Raw genomic sequence first — 21,285 nt, forward strand, 5'->3', positions numbered from 1 at the left:
ACCTTCTGTCTTTGTCACTATCTCAGCCCACCACTGTCTCTTCTCAGCACTTCTGCGTCTTCTACTTTCCTTCTTTTTCTTTTTGGTAGGTAATAGGGCTTGAACTCGGGGCCTGGGTGCTGTCCCTGAGTTTTGTGCTTGCTCAAGGCTAGTGCTCTACCACTTTGAGCCACTTCCTTCACTTATTTCTTGTTTCTTTTTAGTTTGGCTAGAAACCAAGCTCTGCTTTTTGTTCTGGTACTGGGGCTGGAACTCAGGGCTTGTGCACTACCTCTTAGCTTTTTGTTGTTGTTGTTCTAAGGTTGAAGCTTTATTTGAACCACACACAGCTCCATCTTGCAGCATTTATTTATTTATTTATTTATTCATTCATTCATTCATTTATTGCCGGTTAACTGGAGACGAGAGTCTTACAAATTTTCCTGCCTGGGCTGGATTTGAACCTCCATCCTCAGATCTCAGCCTTCCTGAGTAGCTGGGATTACAGGCATGAGCCACAGCACCCCACCTGATTTTTCCACTCTTGATCCTTTTCCCCCACACCCCACTGGCTCATGTTCACAGGTCAGCCAGAGGTGTATAAGGGTGTGTGTGTGGAGGAATCTGGGGTTTGTTCAAAGTTAGGCCCCTTCCCAGTCCATCTGTCCATCCCAGAGGTCCCCGGGGGTGGGGCAGCTACCTCCAGGGCGGTATGGTCACAGCCGATGTAGCGCGGAAGAAAGCTGCTTTTCCGAATGATGGTGGCGTAGAGTCGCGTCTTGTCAGCATCTTCATTGGGTTTCCCGGGCTGAGTGGGCTGCAGGTCAGGCCGGCGAAGAAGATACACAAGAAAGACAAGAGTCTCAGGGCCGAGCTTGGCCATAAATCCACTGATCATTGGGCATTGCTCCACCGGGGCTCACAGCTGATAATTAAGGCTCATGGTCCCCTCGAGCCCTTCCGAGATCAATAGAATAAATCTTTGCTTTTCCATTTGAATGTTTCATCGCCCTTAGAAGGACCCTGGCCGGGCGGAAGGAAACAGGGCCTTGGCTGATGCTGCCCATCTCCAGTGCCAGGGGGCAAGGCCGGAGTCAGGAACCCAGACAACCTCATCTCCTTGGTGTGTGTGTGTGTGTGTGTGTGTGTGTGTGTGTGTGTGTGTGTGTGTGTGTGTGTGTGCCAGTCCTGGACACTGTCCCTGGGCTTTTGTGCTCAAAGTCTGGAGCTCTACCACTTGAGCCACAGCTCCACTTTTGGGCTTTTCTGCTGGTTCATTGGAGATAAGAGTAAGTGTGTCATGGACTTTCCTGCCCAGGGTTGGCTTCGAGCCTCTCAGCCTCCTGAGTGGCTGGATGACAGGTGTGAGCCACCAGGGCCCGGCTGGCCTCATTGTCCCTTCTCCCAACCACTCTAGGGGAGAGGGAAGAGCAGACAATGGTGCTCATACGTGGCCCGATGCCTAACACTTAGCAGGTGCTTAATTAAAAACCTGAACAATGCCAGACGGGCCTAATGTCCAGCCATTAGCACCAGCGGGGGACAGGGAGCTGACCTGGTTGTTCAGGCCAGTGGCAGAGAGGCCCCAAAGCGTTTGTACATCAGGCCAGCGGTCAGCTGCATTCTGGGAAGGGTGTGTTCCCACAATGCCTTGCAGGTACATCTCCACAATGTTCCCCAAATGTCTTGCCTGCCACACCCCAACTCCCCTGGGCCTCCCTCCACCCATAAGCCATGCAGAGACAGCACAGAAAGATCCAGCCTGCAGACAGGCGTGACTGGATGCCCATTGGAGGATATTCATGTTTCCCATCAGATCTGCACACCTCACCAGAGGTTGGGGGCTGGGGCCTGCGGTCTGACTCACCTTCACCAGCTCAAAGTGGTAGGGGTGGAAGATGCATAAGTACTTGATGGGGATCTGGTAGGACACCAGCTCCTTCTTCTTCTTCGTGTCTATCACCTTGATGACCAGATCTAGAGGCAGCCAAGGAAGAGTACAAGGCCTGGCACTGGTGCTCACGCCTGTGATCCCAGCGACTCAAGAGGCTGAGGTCTGAGGGTCGCAGTTTGAGGACAGTCCTGGGCAGAGAAGTCCCTGATACTCTTATCTCCAATTAGCCAACAAAAGAAAGCCAGAAGTGGAGGTGTGGCTCAAATGGTAGAGCACCAGCTTTGAGTAGAAAAAACTCAGGGACGGCAGCCCAGGCCCCAAGATCAAGCCCCAAGACCTGCGCGCACACACACACACACACACACACACACACACACACACAACTTAATAAGCCTTCACCTTCCTTCTTCACCCCCCCCATCCAAATGACCCATCTGTATTCAAGTCACCAGGGAAGGGGGGCGCTGTCCACGGTGCTGAAATGTTCTTCCTCCCATTCAGCCCCATTATCTGTCATTCATTTCTCCTTGCCTCCATCTCCCTCAGCCCTTGTCCGCCCCTCCTTCACTTCCTCTCCTCCCTCCCTCTCCTCCAATCACAGACTTCCAAGAACAAGGGGGGAGGGGAGGTGGCCTCTCCTGACTGCTTCCCAGCTGTGCCGCGTTGACCTACTTAGGACTCTACCCTGCCCCCCAGTTCCCAGGCCCACCATCTAACCCCAGAACAAGGATTTGTTGCCATCAGAGATGAGTGGTTCCCATCCCTAGGCCTGGCAAGGAGCCGGTGGTCACTAAGTACATGCAGCACCGTTGCTTCCAGGATTATTCCCCCCTGCACGTGCATGCCAGTAGTGGGGAATCTTGAACTCAGGGCCTGGGTTTTGTTTAGTCAAGGCTGGTACTCTACCCCTTGCACCACAGCCCCACTTCTGGCTTTTTTTTTTCTGATTCATTGGAGACAAGAGTCTCACAGACGTTCCCGACCTGAAGAGATCTGAAGTCGGTGCATTTGGGGTTCCAGCAAAGACATGAACTCTGCTCTGTGTCCTTTGTGAGTCACTTAGCCTCTCTGAGCCTCACCTACCTCTGCAGAAGTGTTACTGCTTTAAACAAACAAATACCAGGTGCAGCTAAAAAGCCCTGCCTTACCCCTAGGATTGATCGGGCAAGAAGCCTGGGCTTCCAGCTAGAAAATTCTGTGCCAGGGGACTTGGCTGGACCTATGTTTCCCCTTGCTGACCACGAGACCCCTCCACTGGAGGAGCCCAGCCCTCTCAGCTTAGACTCCGGCCACTATGGAGGCTGCAGCTGCTCCCGCCCTCTCCCCATAGACCCAGAGTGCTCACATCCCAAGAGGATCTGAGGCCCTGTATCTCCTCCAGTTCCCTGCCTGGGGCAGGCAGCAGGGAGCTGTAATGAGGGGCCCCAGGAGTTCTGTGTGTATGTGTGTGTGTGGGGGTGTCCCTCCCTGCTGCTGTCGGCAGGCCACAAGCACGCTTCATCAGCTCCCAGTCTGGGCATTGTGCCCTTCCGGCCTCCCAGGGCTCCCTTTGTGTGTGGCCAACAAGCCATTTCTGCCGCCTGCCCTGCTCTGGCCCTGACCCAAGGCTGAAACACCCCTTTGCTTTTCATTAACACGTCCCCTTCCCACCTCCTGTCCCAGCCTTGCCTCCCCGCCCCCGTCCCCTCCCACACTGCACATCACCACAGCAACCGGTTCCAACTGGGTTCAACACCAGCCCTTCAATCCGGGCTTGCTCAGGCTGTCTCCTCAGCTGCCTGTCCCTCCCACGGTCAAGACCTACTTCCTGCCTGGCCTGCTGCCCGCCTGACCTGCTGCCCGCCTGCTGCATGGGGCCACCGACCCTGGAGCATCCTCTCTCTCGATCTAGGTGTGCCCAGCCCGCATGAGCCAGTGTGTAGGCATGCACAAGCGCACAAACACACATACACACACATGCCTGCATCCATTTTCCCTTTTCTTCGGCATCTTCTCAAGCCATTTTCATAATTTCATCTATTTAACCTCGATCTGGCCTCCGCCCTCTCCACCCCGTGTCCTCTCTCCCAACAAGGCTAATGCTCCTCATGGAAGTTCCAGAAGAGAAATAAGAGCTGGGCACCCGTGGTTCAGGCCTGTCATCCTAGCTACTCAGGAGGCTGAAATCTGAGGATCACAGTTCAAAGCCAGCTGAGGCAGGAAAGTCTGTGAGACTCTTATCTCCAACGAAACACAAAAAGCCCAAAGTGAGGGTGTGGCTCAAATGGTAGAGCACTAGCTTTGAGCAAAAAAAAAAAGCTAAAGGACAGAACCAAGGCCTCGGGTTCAGTATGGGCACCCCCCCCCCAACAAACAAACAACAGCAACAAAAACTCAGTGCTGGAGGCATGGCTCAGGGATAGAGCTCCTACCAAGCCAAGTTTGAGAGGCACTGAGTTCAAACTCTACTATTACAAATCAATCAAATCCCCAATACTCAAATGGAAGCAGCTAGAACCCTAGATTTCCAGTGAGCAGACGAATGGCGGAGTCCTGGACTATCTGATAGGTGATCAGAGCTTGGACTGAGCCTCAGTACTGGAGCCTGGACTGAGCCTCAGTACTGGAGCCTGGACTGAGCCTCAGTACCGGAGCTTGGACTGAGCCTCAGTACCGGAGCTTGGACTGAGCCTCAGTACCGGAGCCTGGACTGAGCCTCAGTACCGGAGCTTGGACTGAGCCTCAGTACCGGAGCTTGGACTGAGCCTCAGTACCGGAGCTTGGACTGAGCCTCAGTACTGGAGCTTGGACTGAGCCTCAGTACCAGAGCTAGGACTGAGCCTCAGTCTTCTCTCCCAAGCAGTGGGCAAGGCCTGGTTCCTCCCAGAAGGAGATTGTCTCAGCCATCAAATCAAATCAAGCTTCGCTATTTCGGTGAGAGACAGCGGTAATAACCCCCATGAAAATAGCAAGCACGGTCGTAAAAAAACATAAGCTAGCATTATGTGGAAGGTCCATTTATGTGGAACGATTCATTTTTCCAGCAGGCTGGGGACATGAGGCGTGAAGGTATTATGATTTTTTTTTGTTAAGTGCTTTTAGCGGAGTCTGGGGAGGCGATCAGGTGGCTTCCAGCTGTGCTGAAAGGGGGGGGTCGCCCCAGCCCTCACCCCATCTGCCTTGCCTGGCTGTCAGGGTCTGTGCCCACGGCTGCTCCCCCTCCCCCATTCGTCTCAGCCCCCTCCCCCCTCCTCCCTCCCGCCGCCCCCCCCCAGCCTCACCCTTCTGCCCTGCATCCTCTTCTGGGATTTCCACCTCCACAGTCTCCTCCCACATGGGGGTTCTGGTGGGTTCCGAGGCCACAGAGCTCATGACTTGGGGGCTCTGGCTGTCTGCTTCCTCTGGGGTGGTTTTTCTGGGAAGGGAGAGAGGGGTGGGGTGAGTGGCAGGGAAGTAGGGGGAAGGGACCCCATAAATCCCACCCCAGACTCCTCTGGGGAGGAAAGATGGACACAGCACCCCTGTTGTACCAGCCCTGATTCCCCCCCACCGCTCCTGTCTGGTCACCACTAGTCAGAAACAAAAAAATATATACAAAGAAGCCGGGGGTCCATGGCTAGTGGGTCACACTTGTCATCTTAGCTACTCAGGAGGCTGAGAGCTGAGGATCAGGGGTTGAGACCACACCTGGGCAGGAACGGCCGAAAGTCTGTAGACTCTTATCTCCCATGAACCATCAGAAAACCAGAAGCGGAGCTGCAGAGCTCACAGTGGTAGAGTGCTAGCCTTGAGCAAAAGAACTCAGGAATAGTGTCTAGGCTCTGAGTTCAAGTCCCATGACTGACAATAATAATAACAATAACAATAACAATATAGAGGGCAGGCTGACAGGACAAGGCCAAAGATTGACTAGCTCCAGGCCCAGAAAGAGTTAATCTCTGATCTCTGCAAGTCCTGCACCCCCACCCAGAGGTCAGGGCCAGGTGTGTGAAATGGGGGGGGAGGCCCTGGGGGAGGTGGAGGCTTTTAGCAGGTGGAGGGCGCCAGAGGGGGGTGGGGGCGGGTAATGGCTTTTCCTGGCACCGCTTGCCCCTCTGGGCCTTGATGTGATGTGGATCTAGAAACTGGAGAGGGAGGTTCAGATTCCGCACGGAACACCAGCCGGAGCTGGGGGTGGCGGCCAGGTCTCACTTCCTGTCCCCCCCCGCCCCCCCCCCCCGCCAGCCACAGGGAAGACACTTCACTTCCTGTCCCCCACCCCAGCCACAGGGAAGACAGTGCTGGAGTTGTCTTCACAGGTGGAAGTGAGCCACAGAAACGCACCCATGCATGCTCACACACACGCACACAGGTGTGCACATGCACACCTGCACACGCACAGACAGCCTCAGGGTCTTCTAGTCACAGCCGGGCCCACATCCCCTATGACCCCTGCTAGTTCTCCGGCCTCCTCTCCCTCCAGCAGCTAAGGGGCCCGGCCAGGACACCCGGAGGCCAATCCCAGGACAGCCACTGGCAGAGACAAGAGAAGAACCCCAAGTTCTGGTCTGTTCTGACTGCTGTGGTCCCAGCAGGCTCCCCTCAAGGCTGAGGAGGACCCTAGGGAGTTTCCCAGAAGCCCCTGGGAGGATGCAGACAGGTGGGTCTGAGGAGAACAGATAAAGGTGGACCTTCAGGTGGACGGGTTGAGGACTGTGACCTTTTGTCCTGGTCCCTCAGGGCCATCTGCTGGCCCTGGAAGCTGGGCAGAGAACAAGGTCACATGGCCGGGGGGGGGGGTCTGAATCAGTCTCCGTGGGTCTGTCCTGAAAAACCAAACAGTTTTCCTTGGTTTCTATCCACTATGCCAGCGTCCGAGCCTGAGGGAGAGCCAGACCCTCAAGCCATAGGCCCTCCTCTTTTCTGGAAGGTACTATGTCCAGTCTCATGTCCTGTCCCCGGTCCCCCCAGCAACAGGCAGCAGGAATGGGGGGGTGGTCTTTGTAGAGAGAGCTATTTGAATAGTGTGGACATGGACTTCATTGTTCTTTTGCTTCTGAGCCTTGCTGGTTCTGGAAGGTTCTGGAAGAGGTTGGGATCAGAGAGAAGAAGAAGGCCACTGTTCTTCCTGGGGAACTGGGAGAGGTGGTTGGGGAAGGGATGGGCTGGCAGATACAAGGTCAGCTTGTTGGGGTGCCTTGAATGAGTTCCCCTCTGGGCTCTGTTTTGTTTTCCAGTTCTATCTGAAGCCAGATGGGTGGGGAGCAGGTGGGAAGGGGGTTCCACGTCCCTGGCTTTGGCCAAGCCCCTCACCCACATTGGGAATGTGGGCAAGAACTTGTGCCCAGCGCCCTTCAAAGTGGAGGAGAACTCTTCTTGTCCCTCTCCTACTTTACCAGCTGCAGCCCTTGGGCCATGGCCCAGGCTGCCTCCTCCAGCCTAGAAAGCAGACAGACAGCCATTTCTGGGTTCCAAACTCTCCTCCTGCCACCCGGACCACGGCTTGAGCCGGCCGTTAGTCCTCACAAAGACACCGGCCCTCATCCTGGCTTTTATTTATTAATTGGAGTCTAATGAACCATGGCTAATTGCTGATGGTTTACCACACTCCAGGCGGTCTTCCAACCACACCATGGCTGCTGTCTGAAAAAGATGGTTGTGTGTGTGTGTGTGCATATGTGTGTGTGTGTGTGTGTGTGTGTGTGTGTGTGTGTGTGTGTGTGTGTGATCATGCGGGCCAATCCTGGGGCTGTATCTCAGGACCTTGAGCTTTTGTGCTGAAGGCTAATGCTCTACCACATCAACCATGGCTCCACTTCTGGTTTTCTAGTGGTTCACTGAAGTGATAAGAGTTTCATGGACTTTCCTGCCCAGGCTGGCCTTGAACCTCAATCCTCAAATCTCAGCCTCCTGAGTAGCAAGGATGACAGACCTGAGCCAGTGGTACCCAGCATCAGGAGTTTTTCTTTTTTCTCCCTCTCTCTTTTTTTCTTTCTCTTTCTCTCTTTCTTCTTTCTTTTCTTTCTTCCTTTCTTTCTGCCAGTCCTGGGGCTTGAACTCAGGGCCTGGCCACTGTTCCTGAGCTGCTTTTGCTCAAGGCTAGCACTCTACCACTGGAGCCACAGTACCACTTCTGACTTTTTCTGTGTAGTGGTACTGAGGAATCGAACCCAGGGCTTCATGCATGCTAGGCAAGCACTCTACCACTAGGCCACATTCCCAGCCTCCCTCTTTGCCAGGACCTTCAACAACTGTCCACTCAATACCTTCAACGAGCCAGCAGGCTCGGTGCATGGTCTGTGGCATAGAATCAAAACCTGAAGGGCTCTTGAGTCTGACTCTGATGGGTGCCTGGCCTGGGCCTCACTCTACCCATGAACCCGCAGGGCAGGGCCGGTGCCCTCCTCACCCCCACCCCACTGGCTCTCCCGCCTTGGGGCAGCAGGCAGCCAAAGAAGCAACTGCCAACACTGGCAGCCCTTCACCAGCCTTTGGCCAGGGATCAGAAGCACTGGGCCATCTCCTGGAGTGCCCCGCCCCACCCGTCCCGCCCACGGGGCCGGCCTCCACCTGTCATGACCACTGCCTTCCTGGGTCCCTGCTGGGTACTGACTGACAGATCTCTCCATGCCAGGCTGGGGGACAGGTGCTGGGTACTGGTCAAGCCCTAGGGCTTTAAGCCATGCCCAGAGCAATCAGGGGGAAAATGGAGAGCTGGGCACTGCCAGGGGACCTGGATATAGAATCCATTTCAGGCAGCAAGAGCGGACAATGTTTGCCAGGCCTCAGCCAATCCGCCAGGCCTGCACCAGCATGGAGGCTGAAGAGCACCATCAGAGAAAAATGGGCTCAGAGAGGGACAGGGATTGGGCTGTGGTCACACAGGCAATCGGGAACCGTGGGCTGGACTCTGAGTCTTCTGATTTCCATCCAGCTTCATTCTGCTGCCCTGGAAGTTCTTCCATTGGCTCTCACGTGCCCATGGGGCGTGGCTGAAGACTCCTCCACCTGTACTACCCACCAAGACCCACCAGCGTGGCCCACACTGGCTCTGAGCCCTCTGCCAGGTGCAACATGCAGTCACCAAGAGGTGAAGTGACATCGGGCTGGGTTCACTCGATCATTCAGTCATGCATGTATTCCTCCACAAATGCATGCCTCCATCCATTCACAAATGCATGCATGTATGTATCCACAAATTCATTCATTCATGCTTATATGCATACATCCACAAACCATTCACAAACTCATTCATGCATTCATCCACGAATTCATTCATTCATTTATAAACTCCATCATTCATTCATGCATGCATACCTCCACAAACCATTCATTCATTCTTCATTCACAAACACATGCATGTATGCATCCACAAATTCATTCATTCATTTACTAACTCCATCATTCATTCATGCATGATCCATAAATTCACTTTTCTTTTTCCTTCCTTCCTTCTCCCCCCACTCCTTTTCTGCGTGTTTTTGCTCACAGCTGATACTCTACCAGCCAACACCCCTACTTCTGGCTTTTAGCTGGTTCACTGGAGCTAAGGGTCTCACAGATTTCCTGTCAGAGCTGGCTTCAAACCCTGAACCTCAGATCTCAGCCTCAGATGACAGGTGTGAGCCATGCCACCCAGCTTGAAGACACACTTTAAGCCACGTGTGTGTTTTGTCCCTGTGTTTTCTACTTAGAAGTTGCAAGACCTCAGACATTGTTTCCCCACGGTCCTGAGGGTTCCCTCTGGGGAGGGGGGGGTCCTGTGTGGGGCTCCTGACCATCCCTGACAAGCACTTTTAGGCCCCGCTGGCTGGGCCTTGCTTCTCAGCAGCGCCGCCTCCTCCGTTGTTCATGGGCATCTCATTAACACCGCTCTGGGATCCGGGCCCTGCTCTGCTCTCAGACTGGCAAGGAGCGAAGACGCATGCGCTCTGGGATCCAGCGCCCCTCACACCTCCCTCCCCCCCCCCCCCCAGCCTGGACAGGAGTGAAGACGCCCGCGCATGCGCCCTCCCTTCCCTGTCCCCGCCAGCCGGTCGCCGGCAGGACGCAGGGGGACCGGGTGCTGGCCCAGCTCGGGTCTCTAAGGCCCACACCCAGCGTTTCCATGGCAACGGGGGGGGGAGCTCTCCCACCCCCGCCCTGCCACCTCCCAGGCTGGATTGGTGACAGGCGGGGCCTCCATCTCCCGAGATGATCGGCGATAATGGGTTTATGGAAATGGCTGGGGCCGGGGCTGCGCGGCCACCTGTGCCCCCGACCCCGGGCCTGGGCCTGGCGGCTCCAAGAGAGCTTCCTGGCGAGCCAGGCAAGCACTCCAGTGTGTGTGTGCGTGTGTGCATGTGTGTGTGCATGTGTGTGTGCATGTGTGTGTGCGCATGTGTGCATGTGTGCATGTGTATGCATGTATGCATTGTGTGTGCACGCATGTATGCACATGTGCCAGTCCTGGGGGCTTGAACTCAAGGCCAGGGTGGTGACTTTTTGGTGCTCTACTACTTGAGCCACAGCTCCCCTTTCTGGCTTTTTTTGGTGGGTCATTGGAGATCAGAGTCTCACAGACTTCCCTGCTCCTGGGCTGGCTTTGAACCTAGATCCTCAGATCTCAGCCTCTGGAGAAGCTGGGATGACAGGTGTGCACCGCTGGCGCTCTGGTCCCAAGTCACTTTCTAAGCCTCACTCCCACCGGAGTCCAGACTCTACAGACCAGGGTCCTGCCTGTGGGTTCATTGCCTCCCGCCCCCCCCCCCACCCCCGGATGGTTCCCACACCACAGAGCCCACAGCCCTTGGCAGGACTTCTCCGGGTATCACAGTTCTAGTCTTGAACCTTTAAGGGCTCATTTCCTAGATACCTACCCCGATCTGGGTGTCTGCTCAAAGCTCAGACCCCACACCAGCCCTCCCCTTCCCCCCCCCCCCAGCCTGCTCACCCCTGGCTACTTACACAATCACGAAAGGCCACGGCTCCGAGCCGTCTCTGCAGAGAGGAAGGTCAGCAGCTCCATGGAGAGTGACCGCCACAGTCTCCTTATTAGAAGGGGCCAGATGGAAGGGGTTCCAAGGTTCCTTAGGGCCCTCGGTGCCCTGTGGGAAGAGCCAAGGCTGAGTGACTCCTCTTCCTCCTCCTCTTCCTCCCCACCACCCCCACTTGCCACCCTATAACCCCTAGACCCCTCTACAGCTTCCCTGCACATGGCTGCCAACTTTGGGCTCCCCTACAACTTCCCTTCTGTGGCCTGTCACCAGTGAACGGCTCACACCTGTCATCCCAGCTACTAGGAGGCTGAGATCTGAGGATCGAGGGTGAAAGCCAGCCGGGGGAAGGGAAGTCGGTGAGACTCTTATCTCCAATGAATCGCCAGAAAATGGGAAGTGACGCTGTGGCTCAAACTGGTAGAGGGCTAGCCTTGAGCAAAAAGAGCTGAGGGTCAGCACCCAGGCTCTGAGTTCAAGCCCCGTGTGTACTCATTACATGATTTATGAAATGGTAACCCCTCTGTACAATACCTTAACGATAATAAAACTTTATATATATGTATATATTTAAAAGCTGGGTGTTTTCAGTTCTGCGTCTCCCTGGGTACTTGTGGAAAACAGAATAGTAGTCACACTGTTCCCTTTGGTTGACAACAGCTGCTCTGTCAACTGCCTGAGGCCGATCCTTGAGTCTTCCTCTCTAAACGGGGTCCAGTGATATTCCAGTGCTTCTATTTTTCCTGGAGCCCCATGCCTTGTGTGTGTGTGGGGGGTACTCTCGCTCCACATCCGGTCAGTTTGGCCGCACATATTTCTAGAACCCGACCCTTTCTTCACGTTTCTTCTGCTTCACCTCCAGATTTCTCTACAGGTCTCCCAATGGCTTAGGAACCTCCATGATGGCCTTCTAGCTGCTCCCTGCCACCCCCTCCCCCCGCCCCTGCACCCCGTCCTCGAACCTGGATTGCATCTCCAGGATAGTCTTGTCCCTCGGGCTAGCTCACTTGCTCAAAGCCAAACAAGATGTGTTATTAGCAGGTGACAATTTCAGCTACGGAGGGACCCTCTCCTTCTCCCCCTTCTTCCACTGAGACTCCCCCTCCCCTCCCCCAGGCCTCAGGGGGGCCCTTGTCACCATCTGCAGAGGTGTTGATGAATATCTCCAGGCCGAGGTGTGAAGAAGGGAGGGGAACCTCAGCCAGATGGAGGGGCGTGGCCAGCCGCTGGCCACGCCTTCCCACAAGCCCCGTCCCCAGCAGGTTTGCTGTTTTGGTTTAGAGGCTTAAGAGCAAAACCAGCAGCCTGGAAGTCAAGAGGCCTAGGTTATGGTGGGATACTGATGGCTCACACCTGTCACAACACAAGAGGCTGAGATCTGCAGATTGCAAGTTTGAAGCCAGCCCCCTGGCAGGAAAGACGGTGAGACTCTAATCTCCTATTAACCAGCAACATGCTGGAAGTGGAACGGTGGCGCAGAGTGGCAGAGAGCTGCCAGCCTGAAGCACAAAAGCTCAGAGACAGGGACTAGGCCCTGAGTTCAAACCCCAGGAAACACACACACACACACACACACACACACACACACACACAGGACTGTAGGCCTGTGCCCCTTGTGCAGGCTGGGCCCAGGGCCAGGACCTGGGACCAAGGGCAAAGGTTGCATAGGGCACTGGCAGGCCAGGACTGCCAACCTCTGCCTTCTCTTCTTTCCTTCCTACCTGGATGGAAATCCATTGACAGGTAGAACCTGCCTCAGGACTGGTGTCCCTGCCTGTGCTCTACCCCCAGCAGCCCCGCAGAGCTTATCAGGGAATTCAGAATACATGTGTTGGGCCCAAGTGTCATCCTAGCTACTCAGGAGGCTGAGAGCTGAGGACCGCTGTTCGAAGCCAGGCAGGACAGGAAAATCCCTAAGACTCTTATCTTCAATTAACCAGCAAGAAAGCTGGAAGTAGAGCTGTGGCTCAAATAATAAGAATGCTAGCCTTAAGAGAGAGAGAAAAAAAAGCTAAGGGACAATGTCTAAGCCCTGAGTTCAAGTCCCAGGAGCAGAAAAATACAAATAAAAATCTGTAACTGCCCTGAATCCATCAGAATTTTAAACAGTTGTCATTTACTGTAAGTTTTTTTTGTAAAAAAAGATTAATATCTTTAATATCCAAAGAACACTGAAATCTATCATTAATTTGAAAAGGGATCCAGGAAAGAAGACATATGGATACATAATGCTATACACACAGCATGGCCAGAAGTGGAGATGTGGCTCCAGTGGTAGAGTGCCAGTCTTAAGAAGAAAGAAGCTAGCCGGGCGCTGGTGGCTCACGCCTGTAATCCTAGTTACTCAGGAGGCTGAGATCTGAGGATTGAGGTTCAAAGCCAGCCTGGGCAGGAGAGACTGTGAGACTCCTATCTCCAATAAACCACCAGAAAACGGGAAGTGGTACTGTAGCTCAAGTGGTAGAGCACTAGCCTTGAGCTGAAGAGCTGAGGGACAGCACCCAGGCCCAGAGTTCAACCCCCACGACTGACCAAAAAAAAAAAAAAAAAAAGAGGAAAGAAGCTAAGCCAGGAGCATGAGGCCCTAAGTTCAAGTCCGAGTACTGGCATTACACACACACACACACACACACACACACACACACACACACACAACTAAGGCTGACCATCCCTTACAGAGGGTATTTCCCAGCTATGAAAATGTTCACATAAACCATCTTGGCTCCTCCCCAGCTTGGACCACCCAGCTTGGGAGAGCAGGTGGGAGCCAGCTGGCTGTTTTAGGTTCCTGGTTAGGCCAGCCTGTGCCTGGACCTGTTGTGTGACAGTCTACCAGCAAGCTTGAAGAGGAAGCTGGCACCCGGGCAAAGGCCAGGGCATAGGCACAAAATAGATTAAAAAAAAAAAAAAAAAAAGGCCAGGCGCCCGTGGCTTCTGCCTGTAATCCCAGCTACTCAGGAGGCTGAGATCTGAGGATCACAGTTCAAAGCCAGCCCAGGCAGGAAAGGCCATGAGACTCATCTCCACTGAACCACCAAAAAACTGGAAGTAGCGCTGTGGCTCAAAGTGGTGGAGCGCTAGCTCTGAGCAGAAAGAGCTCAGGGACAGCGTCCAGGCCCTGAGTTCAAGTCCCACAACTAACACTAAAGAAAAAAATACAACCCTCTCCTGGGGTTCAAACGCTTGTGTCCCTGCTGTCGGCCTGAGCAGGGAAGGTGGGAGGTGGGGAGGGTTGGGGATTGTGGGGTATCAGGGTTCTTGAAGGGAGGGAGGAATATTTTTGGGGGGGGGACAATCTGAGCTTGTGCCCCAGCAGCCAGAGGACAGAAGCAAACACTTAGCACTACCCTAGAGCAAGCACACTGTCTCCTTTTATTTGTGCCAGTCCTGGGACTCGAACTCATGACCTCATACTCTTGCTTGACTTTTTCACTCAAGGCTGGCGCTCCACTACTCTGGCCACACCTCCACTTCCAACCTTTTGCTGGTTAACTGGAGAGTTCAAACCCAAGCGCCCCTTGGCTTTATCTGCCTGGGCTGGCTTTGAACCGTGATCTCAGCCTCCTGAGTGGTTCAGATTCTATCCACGAGCCCCGGCCCCGGCCTACAGTGCCTTTCAACTCCCCAAAGAACAGAATATCTCACCCCGCAGATCCACGGTGAGCAATTCATCTTCCCATTTCACAGCTGGGAAAACTGAGACCCCCGAGAAGACTTAGGAACAAATCACACACAGAACCTTGGGCCTCAGCCCCAGGCTGCTCACCTTTGTCTGTTTCTGCCCCATCCTTAGGCACAGGCGGCAGGGCCTTGCTTAGCAGTCTCCGGCCGGGCCCCTGTACCTGGTCTGGGTAAGCGATCGCACATGGGAGGAGGTCGGGCTCCCCCTGCTTCTGAGACTTGGACTGGGGGAAGGGGGCGGTGGGCGGGAGGGACCCGGGTCTGGATCTTTCTCAGCGGTTTCTGATGGCACGGGTGCCAGCGGGGAGGTGGACCATGTCTAGTGGAGGGGAGGCTGGGAGGGGAGAATGGAGGATGCTTCCCCATGGGTCTGGGTCACCCGGGCAACGCTGTGTGACATCACAGGTCAGGGTGGAAGTCACCCAGGGGCTGGCAGTGGCATGGAAGCCGAAGCCCTCCCTTCTTCCTGGCATCTCTATCTCCAGCTCTGGCTGCCCAGTCAGGATCCCTCCATGCCTCTCGCTGGCTGACCCCCTTCCTGGAGCAAGGAACCCTGGGATCAGGGCTCCTGGGTTCCCCATCCTCTCCCCAGCTTTGATTCTGAGAGCCTTGGGATGACTGGGACTGACTCTTTTTTATTTTGGCCAATATTGGGGCTTGAACTCACGACCTGAGCGCTGCCCCTTAGCTTTTTCCACTCAAGGCTGGCGCTCTACCACTTGAGCCACCGCTCCACTCCTAGGGTGTGGTTCATGGCAGATGAATCTCTCAGACCTTCCTGCCTGGGTTGGCTCCAAACCCGGGATCCTCAGACCTCAGCTTCCGGAGTTGCCGGGATTACAGGCGTGAGCCACAGCACCTGAAGGCAGGCAGGGTCTGCATGGGCTGGGCAGGTGTGTGGCTTGATTGCTCTTGCTGAGCTGAGCTGTTGCTGGCTGTGTTTGGGAAGCTGAGCTCAGGGGGGAGGCAGCCGGGGTTCCACGGTCAATTCATAAATCACTTTGCTAAAGAAGTGGCCCGGCCGGGGGATTTACCTTTGCTTTTCAAAAATCAATAACTCGTTAACCAGGGGCTGAGGACAGAGCCGGGCATGATGCCTGCCAGCCCTGCCCCCCAGGAGGGAGCAGATGCAGCTGGAGAGGGCTGCACTGGCAGGGCAGAAAATGAGGCTCGGGTAGGGGGAGTTGCCTTCAACCCAACTGCCCACTCCATCCTAGCCTTCCCCCACAAGTCAAACCATCCTTCCTCTAGCTCTTGTATTTCTTTGGTCGGTTGTGAGACTTGAACTCAGGGCCTAGACTCTAGAACTGTCCCCTGAGCTCTTTCGTTAGTGCTCTACCACTTGAGCCACAGCACCACTTCCTGTTTTCTGGTGGTTCATTGGAGATAAAAGAGTCTCACAGACTTTCCTGCCAGGGCTGGATTTGAACCGTGATCCTCAGATCTCAGCCTCCTGAGTAGCTTAGATGACAGATGCTAGCCACAGACATCCAGCTTGCTTTCTCTGTTTTAACAAGCCATTTAGCAGGGCCTGCATCCTCAAGAGACACCCCCTATCCCCGACCAGGCCTCCAGATCTGTTTTCTCTAGGATCTGCATCTCATGTCTCTGACCCCTGCCTCACAGGAAACGGGTAGCTCCCCCTCAGTGAGCAGCAGATTCTCGGCTTTGGGGCTTTTATGTCTGCCATTCTGTATGCCTAGACTGCTTTCCAGCCAGCCAAGATAACCCATAATGCATCTTCAAGATTCAAATAAGGGGTGGGTTTGGTAGCACACGCCTGGAATCCTAGCTGGAGATCGAGAGGATCATAGTTCAAGACCAGACAGGACAAAAAGTCAACAAGATCCTTATCTCAACAAGCAAGCAATTGCCCAGCTGAGAGGCGTTTAAGTAGCCATGCTACTGTCATTTCCATTGTGTGTGTATGCACATGCATGTGCATGTGTGTGTGTGCATGTGTGTGTGTGTGCCAGAGTGCAGATCCTGGGGCTTGAACACAGGGCCGCATGCTCTTCCTTAGCTTTTCCACTCAAGGCTTGGCACTCTACCCCTTGAGCCACACACCTCTACTTCTGGCTTTTTGTTAGTCCAATGGAAATAAGAGCCTCAGACTCCCCCACCCCCACCCCCTCTGCCCCCAGGCTGGCTTTGAACCGCAATCCTCAGATGTCCACCTCTGAGTTGCTGGGATTACAGGTGTGAGCCATAGGTGGCCTGGCTCATTCAAAGATGAGAGGACCCAAGTAGAATCAGGAGCAGAAGAAGCCAGCTTTCAATGTAGAATGCTGAGCTGCTCTTTTTGTTGTTGGTGGTGGTGGTCGTGGGGCTTGAACTCTGGGCTTGGGCGCTGTCCCTGAGCTCTTCAGCTCAAGGTGAGCGCTTTACTGCTTGAGCCACAGCACCACTTCCGGTTTTCTGGTGGTTTATTGGAGGTAAAAGTCTCAGGGACTTTTCCTGCCCCAGGCTGGCATTGAACTTTGATCCTCAGATCTCTGCCTCCTGAGTAGCTAGGATGACAGGGGTGAGCCACCAGTGCCCAGCTTGGAATGCTCTTTTAAAGTAACACCCTTCCTCTCTGGAGTGTTGGGGTGCGGGGGCGGGTGCTAAGGTACGAGGTGGGTAGCCCTGAACCTTCCCTCATGCCAGAGCCTCTGGATGGGCTCTGTGGCCAGGATGAAGGAGCCAATCTAAGGGGCTCTGGTTACAGGAACCTGCTTACTCAGCCCCCCTGGGTCTGGGGGCCTCTGTCTCCCGGCCTCCGTACCCAGCGCCGGCCAGCCTGGACCCCGCCACCCGAGCAGAGAGCAGAGCCTCTGGCCCTAATCTTGTTTGAGGCCATGAAATCGCATTTGCAGAGTATTAATGCAGCCCCGTCGCCCCGCCTGTCTCCTGGAAGAGAGGAGAGAGCCTGGAAAGCAATCTCGCAGGAACACCAGCCGACAAAAAGCAATTATGCTTTTAGAGGGAGATTAAAATAATATCCAAACCCCGATAAAAATCCACTGCCGCTGGAGGGAAAGACTCAGCTCTGATTCATACACACACAAAAAAGAGACAGAGAGACTTGGGGGGCAAATTTCCTGCTGTGGGATGGAGGTGGGGGGTCTGCACGGCTGGGTCCTCACCGGGCCTAGGTTTACCATGTCCACTCGCTTACCAAAGAAGCCACATTTGCCAGGCCTCAGTGCTCACGCCTGTAATCCCAGCTACTCAGGACGCTGCGATCGATCTGAGGATCGCGATTCAAAGCCAGCCCCGGGGAAGGAAAGTCTGTGAGATTCTTACCTCCAATGAACCAGCAGAGAGACCGAAGTGGAGGTGTGGCTCAAGTGGTAGAGCACCAGCTTTGGCTCAGGGCAACTTCACCCCCCTATAGGGGGCAGCAGAGAGCTCAGAACGCCCAAGTACCAAAAATAGCACCTACCAGCCATTCCCTACAATGCTCTCACGTCCTGCTAGTCCCTAACACACCCACATCCCATCTCTTGACCTCGCTCCTCTGTCCATTCTCTGTCATCCTGGTGGATCCCACCTAACCTGAGGCAGGCTCGTCGGCCTCTCTGGCATTGGTGAAGTACTCTGGAACCTCCCACCCTCTTCCTCACCTGAGCCTGTCCCGTCAGTAGGCCCCACTCTGCCCACTGTACAGATAAAGCGGTGTGAGGCCCAGGGAGGTAAGGTACACCCACCCCCATGCAACTGGGGAACCAGGTCCTAAGCCAACGTTTCCCGATTCCTAGTCAGAGATGTTTTCCTACCCAGCTTGCCTACAGTCAGCTTAGAAAGCCATTGCACACAGCTTCTCCTATTTTCTTCCTCTGTCCACCTGGACAGCACCCCAAGGCCAGGTGCACAGCCACCTAGTTTACTGTTTGGGAGAATGAATGGATGGATGGATGAGAGCGTGAGTGGATGGATGCATGCATGAATGCATGGATGGCAGGTGGATGCATAGATCAATGGATGCATGCATGGATGCATGGATGGCAGGTGGATGCATAGATCAATGGATGCATGCATGGATGCATGGATGGATGGATGCATGGATGGCAGATGGATGCATAGATCAATGGATGCATGCATGGATGGATAGGCAGATACATGTACAGATGGGTGGGTGCAGGAATAGATAGGTAAATAGATAGATGGACAAATGGATGGGGTGGATGGATGAATGTATGTATGTATGTATGGATGGATGGATGGATGGTTGGATGGATGGATGGATGGATAGATACATGTACAGATGGATGGGTGCAGGAATAGATAAGTAAATGGATAGATGGACAAATGGATAGATGGATGGATGGATGGGTGGATGGATGGATGGGTGGATGGATGGATGGGTAGATGGATGAATGGATGGATGGATGGATGGGTGGGTGGGTGGGTGGATGGATAGATGGGTGGATGGGTGGATGGATGGATTCATGGATGGACAGATGGATGCATAGATAAATGGATGCATGCATGGATGAATGGGTAGATACATGGATGGATGGATGGGTGCAAGAATGGACAAGTAAATGGATGGATGGACAAATGGATGAATGGTTGGATGGATGGATGGATGAGTAGATGGATGAATGTATGTATGTATGGATGGGTAGATGGATGGGTGGATGAATGAATGGATGGATGGATGGAGTGTGGATGGATGGATGTGTGGATGGATGAATGGGTGAGTGGATGGATGGGTGGATGGTAGGTAGATGGGTGGATGGATGAATGGATAAAGGTCACGCTTTGCCAAGGGGGGTTGGACCATGGTAGCCCAGAGCTTGCTGCGGGGTGCAGATGGGAACGTGGCCTTTTCAGCAGGAAGCTGTTCCCAGCAGGTTTGGCCCAAACCCCGGGACCCTGTAGACCCAGCCCAGGCTGGGGGTGACTGGCTGACTCAGGGGACAGAACTGGGGCAGGTGACTGAGATTGTCACCCTGCCTGCCGAGCCCTGCCTGGTATTAAAGATGGTTTCACACGGTCTGCGCTGTCCCTGAGTGGAGATTTCACATTTCCACTCCTGGCTGGAGGTGGGGATGGGGGGGGGCACACCTCTCTGTCTGTGTCTGTGCCGTGCACACTCACGCTCCCGCACACACAGGCGGGATGAGTCAGTCGGGCCCGGCTGGGGTGGGGGAGGGGGGAGCTGGCCATCTGCTGTGTTCCCTTGTGACAATCTGCTAATGGAGCCACTTCGCATCCTCACACCCCACGGGCCCAGCGTGTAGCCCCGAGACAGTGGACTCTCAGTGTTCCCAGGGGACGCTCGGCAACGCGATTTTCTAAGGTGCAGGGCCTGAGCCCCAGGCCTTTTGTGCCACCCAGACTTTCTGAATAGAACAGCACCTGCGTTCATCACGCACTGGGTGGATGTCTTAATGTAACCTTCCCAGCTGGAGGAGGAGGAGGGCGCCAGCCCGGCACGGGGGGATCACGCCTGTCATCCCAGCCACCCAGGAGGCTGCGCTCTGAGGATCGTAGCTTGAGGCCAGCCCAGGTTGAAAAAGTCCATGAGACTCTTATCTCCAATGAACCAGCAAAAAAAAAAAAAAAAAAAAAAAAAAGCTAAATGTGGTGATGTGGCTCAAGTGGTAGAGCACCAGCTTCAAGCAAATAAAACCATCAAGGACAATGTCCAGGCCCTGAGTTCAAGTCCCAGGGCTGGCACATAGAAAGAGCCTCATCTGTTCTGGGATCCCTCATCCCTGTGCATTTGTGGAGCTCTCCCCTAAGCCGTCTGCACCCCCCAAGTCCCTTCCTGACACCGGCCTGAGAGAGTCCAAGGTAGGGGCACATCCAGGGCCCCTGGGCTGTCCTGGGGTGGGCAGGGGGCAGGAAGTACCCTCCCCACTCCACCTTCCCTGGGGCGGGTGAGTGCTGAGGCCCCACCCCTCTCCTGGAGAGCTTGGGGTGTGTGTGTGTGTGTGTGTGACAGCTTCTGAGAATACCCTGACAGCGCCTTTGTTCCCTAGAAATGAAAGAAAATGGAGCTACAAAGAGAGACCCAGGCGGGCGGTTAGTGGGGGCCCAGCTGCCTGGGGCAGAGTATGTTTAAACTAGAGGTACTTGTCACCAGAGCAGCACCCCCCCTCCGTGTCCCGCCCCCCTCTTCTCCGGGGGCGGGGGGGGCCCCTGTGTGATTGCTGTTACTCAGGGAAAGAAAAAAAGCTCTTTGAAATAGTGGGGGGGAAAATCAATGGGAATGGATAGAGAAACGTAGGGAAGCAATCTGCGGCCGTGTGTGCGCAGAGGTGCATGTGCATGCGCGTAATTGTGTGTGTGTGTGTGTGTGTGTGTGTGTGTGTGTGTAACAGAAGCCACCCCGTGTGCGGACCAAGCAGGCCAGCCCGGGCTCCTGGCTGTGAAGGTTGGGGGCTGGGCACTGTGGGCACGTGCCTGTGGAGGGGGCTGGGGCTGGGGGAGGGGGGGCGGCGGGGGGGGGGGATACAGACCTCCAGTTAAGAGAGAGATTAATATATTCAATCTGCTCGGGGTAATTGAGGGAACAATTGGAGTGTTTTTTTTCTAAAGCCCATAAAAGCTCCCCATTTAAGCAGGAGAAAGCCCTGCCTTGGGGGTCCTCTGGGTGTCCCATGGGGGGGGGGAACATGCCCTCATCTTCCTCCCCGGGCCTCTGAGGCCCGCCCCCAGCCTCCCCCCACCCCCTCCCTCAGCCTCCTCCACCCTTAGGCCGGGAGCCATCCAGGCTGGAGGGTTTGGTACGGAGGGGAAGGGGCAACGGCCAGTCAGGTGCCCAGCTCCCCCCGCCAGGCCAGTTGGGGTCCCCCCCCCTTG

At 54.8% G+C, this 21,285-nt stretch overlaps 1 protein-coding gene across 15 annotated transcripts in view; it reads right to left on the reverse strand.

Moving 5' to 3' along the window:
* Ccdc33 (coiled-coil domain containing 33) overlaps nucleotides 1-14,841 on the reverse strand; it is a 49,114-nt gene extending 34,273 nt beyond the window's left edge. For 14 of the 15 annotated variants that reach the window (XR_011376503.1, XR_011376502.1, XR_011376504.1 and 11 more), the window contains exons 1-5: nucleotides 14,573-14,841; nucleotides 10,778-10,917; nucleotides 5,134-5,267; nucleotides 1,847-1,956; nucleotides 680-796 (exon numbers count right to left, since the gene is read on the reverse strand). Coding sequence is in view for 12 of the 15 variants with exons in the window: in XM_070042706.1 (XP_069898807.1) it covers nucleotides 680-796; nucleotides 1,847-1,956; nucleotides 5,134-5,267; nucleotides 10,778-10,917; nucleotides 14,573-14,593 (522 nt within the window). In the remaining 3 variants the exon portion in view is untranslated. The remainder of the gene's footprint in view (nucleotides 1-679; nucleotides 797-1,846; nucleotides 1,957-5,133; nucleotides 5,268-10,777; nucleotides 10,918-14,572) is intronic. The other variant, XM_070042714.1, reaches the window with a different exon arrangement.
* Nucleotides 14,842-21,285: the final 6,444 nt, after the last annotated feature.

Source organism: Dipodomys merriami, unplaced genomic scaffold, assembly GCF_024711535.1.
Source record: "Dipodomys merriami isolate MVZ:Mamm:240054 unplaced genomic scaffold, mDipMer1.0.p SCAF_33, whole genome shotgun sequence".
In the NCBI taxonomy this organism is placed as follows: Eukaryota; Metazoa; Chordata; class Mammalia; order Rodentia; family Heteromyidae; genus Dipodomys; species Dipodomys merriami.